We start from the raw sequence: 7,676 nt of genomic DNA, 5'->3' as shown, positions 1-7,676 counted from the left end.
AAATATTTTTGTATTTAACATGTTAGTTTATCAGTATGTTTGAAAAAGATTCGTGGTGCTTCCATAGGCTCCCTCTCTCTCGCGCGCGTGCGCGGTTTAAAACACCAAATAGTTATGAAATAGCCTATGACAAGTACAGGGAGTCTCTCTCTTGCCCCCACCCACCCATGCACAATAATATCGTCTATTGGCGATCTCACGGACTGGCGATATGATGATTTGAAAAATTACCATATCGCCCAACACTAGTTACTATTACTGTTGTTGTTAATGACCAGGATAGGATAATCAGTCTCAATAAAACTTTTTTTTCCCCATAACTCATTGTCAATAATGCATCCATGTAAATTCAATTACAAACAAGAGCAGCAAGTTGACTGCAAACCCTCACCCCAGTCTTGCAGTTTTCAAGAAAGTGAAACCAAATTTCAGCATCAAGGTCTTGGTTTCAGCATCTTGGTCTGGTCTGATCCAAGGTTATTTTCGTAAGACGAAAACGATTGATGAAAAAACAATTTCGTAAACTGATGCCGATGGAGACAAGACGCTGTGGTGGTGATTTAATGATTATTTATTTTATTTATTTATTTAGTCATTTATTAGAGGCTTTTATCCAAAGCTACTTACAAATGAGGACAACAGAAGCAATCAATTGTAGTATTAAAACAACTAAAAACAGATCCAAAACCAAAAGCTAAAACTATAAATAAATATAAATGCTCATATATGTGAAAACAATCACATAGTTCTAATTATAGTTACAAACATAGTTCTAACTAAAGTATCTAGTAATGCTTGTCAGTAACAGGGTTGACAAAGATACCAAAACATGAGGCAGAAAAATTGTCGTAAAAAATAATAAATTACATGGACTGAGAAGGCACAATACAATTTCTTGTCATTTGAAGGTGTCTTCATTTCATGGATATTTAAAAAATGTTGATTAAGCTTATTTTATTTTTTAATTTTGCCAAGTGGAAAAGGCACCAATTTCGTGGAATGACATGAAGTTGGGTGGCACTATAATAAGCTACTTTGTTATTAACTCCACAACCATACGTGATAGTATCAAACTTCTTGTTTCTACTGAACACTTTAAACGCTTAAACCCTAACACATGTACAGTATATTTCAGGGGGGGGGGGGGGGTACGTATCAAAAATTTCATCAAAATCCATTAAATTTAACAGATACAATCTGAAAAATTTGTTGGCGTTGCCCATTATGACTAAAATGCCTATATCATTTGTGGGCACAAACTTCTCAAAACTTTATACATTTGGAGAACAAGTATCAGTCATATCAGTGAGATCAGTCATATCAATCATAGCATGCAGAGGTCAAATATGAACATGTTCACTGAATCTTCTCAATTGTGATGGCAGGACTTTGTGTTCTATGCACCACGACTGCGAATCAACAAGCGCATCCTGGCTCTGTGTATGGGCAACCATGAGCTGTACATGAGGAGGAGGAAGCCTGACACCATTGAGGTGCAGCAGATGAAGGCTCAGGCCAGAGAAGAAAAACACCAGAAACAGATAGAGAGGTGATAATGAACACTTTACATTACATAATTTACATAAACTTTCTTTTCTTTGCATTTTTATCTTTTATGTTTTAATTTATACTTAGTTTACTAAGTATAAGTAATTATTCTCAAAATTCATATGATAGTCAAAAATTCTAAATTTCTAAAGCTGTTGTCACCAAATTGAAGCTTTTGGGTCTCCCTGTGGTTTTCTGCCCAAAAAAGTTCTATGGTTTTGAGACGGTTATGAATATTAGTATTGTATTTTTACGGTTTTAAAAAATATAATGATTATTAAATTGTTACTATTGTTAAATATGCTGAATTATTTAATTATGATTAATCACTGTTTATACAAGTTATGGACTATTAATTTTTACCTACTGGAGCTTGCTGAACTTGATGAAAGATGAAGATGCTCTTAAAATAATTATTGCCCAAAAAGTTGGATGAACTTAAATTTCTGAAAGTTGCAATGGTTGCTATGCCTCTGTGTATTGGTATTAAAGGGATAGTTCACCTAAAAATTTAAATTACCATTTACTCAGTCTCATGTTCCAGAACCATAAGACCTTGGTTTAACATAGGAAAACAAATAAACACATTTTCAGTATTCTCTCAACATGTTTGTCTAGCCATTGAAAGTCCATGCAGCCAAAGTTTTCAAGCTTCAAGAAGTTCACAAGGACATCGTAAAAATAGTCTATATGAATTGAGTATTATAATCTTAGTCTACTTGAGTTTTTTTGAAGTTTGATCATTTTAGTTATGTGGACTTTAGTTGCTTGCAATGTTTTTTTTTTTCTGTTTCTGTTTTCTCGAAAGTGATAACTCTAGGCATCAGACAAAGTAACTTTGAAGTTTTGCTGCATAAATCAAATTTACTGTATCCTCCTGTCTCCAGAGCTCAGCTTGAGAACGAGAAGAAGAAACGAGAGCATGCAGAAAAGGAGAAGGAGAGAATAGAGCGAGAAAAGGATGAGTTAATCGAGAGACTGAGACAGATTGAGGAACAGACGATAAAAGCACAGAAAGGTACGAACATATCTGGACTTCACTGTGCGAGTTATTCCCTCCCTCTAGTGCCAGGAAGTAGAACACTTTACATCACTAGTTCTCAAATGGTTTTGCTTCAGGACTCAAGTTTTGCACAATACCAAAATTGTTATTGCACAATAATAAACCACGTCTTTTTTAATAACAATAAACTGCATGGACTTGACAAAATTAGAAAATTAAAAAAATTACAGGAAACTTTTGTAAATGCATAATGAGCATTTACAGGAAAAATGTGATTTGCAAGCCTAAAAAGTGGAGCAAACACATTGTACTAGCCATATTGCCAAGTTGAATTTGTACCAAAATATTTAATTTTTGACAACCTTGATGTCAACATCTTTTTTTTTTTTTAATCCTATTTATTTTCCTATATTTTTTCCCATTATTTTGTTGTGTTGTTAGTTATTATTTGTGTCTTGTAGAGGTTCAGAAATGAGGATTTTGGTAGAAATGTGTTATATTTCAAGCTGAGAGCAGCTATAAAAACAAATGTGATGTCAGAGGCTATTTAGCCTCTGAAACTTTCTCCACATTAGTGGAGTGTCATACTAACTAAACCTAAATCTCTCGCCTCTCGTAGGGCTGTCTTCTGAGGAAGGTAATTTTCTTAAACCAGAAAAAACACTTTGAAGTCCCTTAAAAAAAAAAAAATATGTATTTCCTTTCGCATCCTCCTCCTGAGTCCCCATGTTTCCCATTAGCTAGATTTGTTGCGGTTTTTGGGTTGGTTGCTGATTTGTCTGTTTGGCATAGGAAAGATCTCAGGGATCTAAAAAACAATCTCCAGCTACACAGGCATTTTGTAGTATCATGCCAGTGTTTATGATGTGGTTGCCTGTTGAAGTTGTCCTCATAGAATTTGCCTTCCTGATCAGTTTACTGATGTAGATGTTAGAGAATTAATGGCACCTCCCTTAATTCTCCAACATCTACATCAGGAAGTTAAATAATGCTACTTTCTGCTACATTTCGATTGATATAACCAATATGTGTTATACTCTGTGTGTCTGTTTGTGTAGAGCTGGAGGAGCAAACACGCAAAGCTCTAGAGCTTGAACAAGAGCGAAAAAGAGCAAAGGAGGAGGCAGAGAGGCTGGAGAAAGAGAAACAGGCAGCCGAGGAGGCCAAGGCAGCTCTGGCTAAACAAGCAGCTGACCAGATGAAGAACCAGGAACAATTGGTAAGTCTCCTTGGCCTTTTTTGTATGAACAATCAAGAACTAACTGAACTAATCAGTAAAATAGCTAATAAAAATAGTTAATAATTAAATGGAAATAAATGCATAAATAAAGAGATTAAAAGCTAGCAATACCCCTGGTACAGATGGATACATTGCTGAGTTGTATAAAATCTTTTGAGAATGTCCCTGTTAGGTATGTAACCTTGGTTGAATAGGGAAGGAATATGGTGCGTTAGTAGCTGATGCTATTGAAACACCCCCCAGGTGTAATGATTGTCTGAAGCCAATATAGAAACACGACAATTTATTGACTGATGCTGCACTAGAACTAGTGAGGATTGATCTACACATAACGTCTTGCAGCTTCCATGTTTGATTCACTCGATGTTTCTGCGTTTATATCTGAATAAATGCTTAAATGGGTGGTTGATTGTGATTTCACTTTTTTAACTTTAGTTAGTGTATAATGTTGCTGTTTGAGCTTAAACAATATCTGCAAAGTTACGATGCTGAAAGTTCAATGCACAAAGAGATATTGTCTTTTAAAATTATGGCAGTTTAATGCGTGCAGTTACGGCTCGTAGGGACTACAACAAGCTACTTCCCAGGTTGGTGACATCACAAACCCTGACATTTACATAAACCTGCCCCCGGGAACATGCAACAAAGGGGGCGAGGTCATGTTGAGCTGCTTTAAGCGGTCCACACACTAGAGGATTTTTAGCCCGATTTGCACCCCCGAACGATTGGGGGTTGTGGCCCGATTTGCGGCCTATCAAGCATGTTTGATATTTACGACCCTTGATCAGGCTGCCTCTGACGTGATACTTGTGATAGCCAATGAGAACGAGCAAGCGTCACCTACTGGATGTTGCATGCTTCTATAGCTAAAACTTGGCAGCCACAAAAATGCCACGAAAGCAGAATACATCACCCATATTCTTTTTTATACATTGTTTTTCACTGTGAAACAGAACTCGCGCCAGGAGAGCCAGCTGACAGCATCGATTGTCCTCTATTTGTTTTTCTTCTCTAGTCACGTTTGGTCTCGCGAGTCTCCGTTAGATCTCATGTCACTGTGATATCGTCCCTACAATCGACAAGTGTGTGGTCTCACAGTCTGGTCTAATCGTCTAGTGTGTGCGTTCAGAGGATTATAAGGCTAAAAATCATGTCTGTGGGATACCATGGTTTTAAAATCGGTTAAGATTTGAAAATCGTCTAGTGTGCGACCAGCTTTAGAGAAGAGGAAGAGTTGTTGCCATGCCTTCAAAATTAGGGGTGCACGAAAAAATCTATTTATATATGAATCGCGATTCTGTCTTCTAACAATTTTAATGGATTCACAAGGTTCAAAGCAGCAGTTCTTAATCCTGTTCCTCGCGCCCCCCTGCTCTGCACACGCTCTGCATCTCTCTCTCTCTCTCTCCCTCATTCAGATCATGAGCTCATCAATGAACTGTGTTCCAATTATACATTTTGTGTATAGACACAGATATTTTTCAATAGCTACGAGAAGCGTTAAACATGGACGTGCATGCGGTTGCCGTGATAGTGAGCAATACTTGCTGGCAAACACTTCTTGCTGTTACAAAATAAACAATTACTTTACAAAAATGCTACAACACAATCATGTATTCTTCTGTATTAAAGCTTTAATCAGGATAAAACCGTATATTAAAAGCTAACATAAGCAGTAGCATTTACAAATAACAGCGTATCTAAAAGTATGAGACAACAACAGACAAAAAACATACCGATCCTCTTCACTAATATTCTCTGGGTCTCAATCGTGCTCGATATTGATGATGCAATATAAGCAATATTGACGACGCCATTGTTTACAGTATAACCAGAGCACATTCTCAGGTGAAAGGCTTGGTGTTTCTGGACGTGCACTAGGCGGTTTAGCGAATCACAACACACTGGGCCAGCTAACCAATCTGAGCCCATTGCATATTTCTGAGGTAGGGGCTTCATAAAACCAGGAAATCATCAGAGCGTTCATAAGATAAAGGTCAGAGCTGTGTAGAATAAAGGTGAATTATGTGAAAAGTAATGCGTTTTTTTTTTTTTTTTTTTGTTATTACGAAGCATTAACGCATGTTAGACTGCACCCCATAAACACAATCAAGCCTAGAAAAAAAGCAGTCAACCACCCCTTTAAATGAAGTCTGATTGTCATATTAAGCAGATTGTATCTCTTTCCAAGACTTGGACTAAACCACTCGAATTCATCACCCTAACTCCTTTATAATGTTTTTAGAAACCTAAATCTAACTTCTTTTTTTTTAATTTGAAAATAAATTTGATACGTACTTCATGGGAATTCTTCTGAGAATGTAAACAAACAAACAAAAAAGCTACCACCTGATTGTGTGTACCACACACAGAGGCAGACACATGTGGTTAATATTGGAGGTACATGGGGCTTGTACTGAAATGGTCCGCAATTGTGGGTGTACTGTGCGTGCCGTGTGGGTGCTGTAACGGTGTTCTGCTTGGTTTTTGCAGGCAGCTGAGTTGGGAGAATTTACTGCCAAAATCGCCCTGCTGGAGGATGCCAAGAGGAAAAAGGAAGAGGAGGCAACAGAATGGCAGCATAAAGTAAGATACATATACTCTTTTTATACATACTTCATATACTTGATGCAAATTGTCCACGTGGTGAAATAATTTTTCATGAAGTGCCACTTCTGTATACTGCAGAAAACATGGCTTATCATGTCTACTTCAAATTTATTTTGAGAGGAGTATTATTTTTATGGATTGGCCATTATTTTGTGCGTTAAACATTGCTATGAACATATGCCTGGTTCATTCATACTGGACGCCTGAGGGCATCCTTGCGCTGAAAATCCACATATGCATTACAGAAGAAATAGAAGTCGCACACTCCAGGAAATCCCTAATATGGACAAAAGCATCCAACTGAATGAAAGTCAGAAACACTTTGAATGATGAAAGTCAAAAAGAACATTAAGACAAAAAACACTCTATTGCGACAATGTTTATGTGTTCTTAAAACCACCTCAAATATTTTAATAATTAATTATATTTATAATCCATTGCTAATCGACAGTCTTTATTACAATATAGAATATATTTCTGCATCATTCTGTGATAAGCTGCCACATCAGATCAGGAAGGAAATTATTTTAAACCTTTGTCTGACGTTGTGGAGTAAAATCATGTTATGTTCTTTTTTGTTGGACAACAGGTTTAGAAACACTTGCCTTTTTCTGTTGCTTGTTTTGAATACTGCGCGTGGAGACAGGCGTCACCAGGTTTTTGTGTAGTTCAGAGTGACAAATCGTACCAGCTTATTTTGAGGTCAAAATGTGTACCCACTATGCAAAATGCATACAGGTTGGCAGGTCTGCGTGTACTTTCTATATGGTTAGGGTTAGGATTAGGGTTTGACTTTGGTTTAGGGTTACTTGCATGTAGTTATGCATAATTTATTGTTATTATAATAGTAAGTAAATGTAACATGTAACAAGGACAGCTTAAAATTAAGTGTTACTGAAATTTCTTTTTAATCTTTTCTTTAATCTAAACATGAGAGGTCTTTGTACAATTAAAACATCCTGTCAGTTTCGTAGCTTAAAAAAAACAAGAATAACAAAAAAAAACAATGTAGTTAACCAAGATAAATATATATATATATATTTATCTTGGTTAACTACATTGTTTTTTTTTGTTATTCTTGTTTTTTTTAAGCTACGAAACTGACAGGATGTTTTAATTGTACAAAGACCTCTCATGTTTAGATTAAAGAAAAGATTAAAAAGAAATTTCAGTAACACTTAATTTTAAGCTGTCCTTGTTACATGTTACATTTACTTACTATTATAATAACAATAAATTATGCATAACTACATGCAAGTAACCCTAAACCAAAGT

General features: G+C 36.2%; 1 protein-coding gene across 2 annotated transcripts in view; it reads left to right on the top strand.

Annotated features, from left to right (window-relative positions):
* Positions 1–7,676, top strand: part of LOC107668171 (radixin) — a 97,443-nt gene that overhangs the window by 84,442 nt on the left and 5,325 nt on the right. For both annotated transcript variants that reach the window (XM_016459968.1, XM_016459969.1), the window contains exons 10-13: positions 1,386–1,549; positions 2,436–2,566; positions 3,610–3,770; positions 6,285–6,377. In XM_016459968.1, coding sequence (XP_016315454.1) covers positions 1,386–1,549; positions 2,436–2,566; positions 3,610–3,770; positions 6,285–6,377 — 549 coding nt within the window. The remainder of the gene's footprint in view (positions 1–1,385; positions 1,550–2,435; positions 2,567–3,609; positions 3,771–6,284; positions 6,378–7,676) is intronic.

Source organism: Sinocyclocheilus anshuiensis, unplaced genomic scaffold (assembly GCF_001515605.1).
Source record: "Sinocyclocheilus anshuiensis isolate Anshui unplaced genomic scaffold, SAMN03320099.WGS_v1.1 scaffold3332, whole genome shotgun sequence".
NCBI classification, from domain to species: Eukaryota; Metazoa; Chordata; class Actinopteri; order Cypriniformes; family Cyprinidae; genus Sinocyclocheilus; species Sinocyclocheilus anshuiensis.
This window is presented reverse-complemented; position numbering and strand designations above follow the sequence as displayed.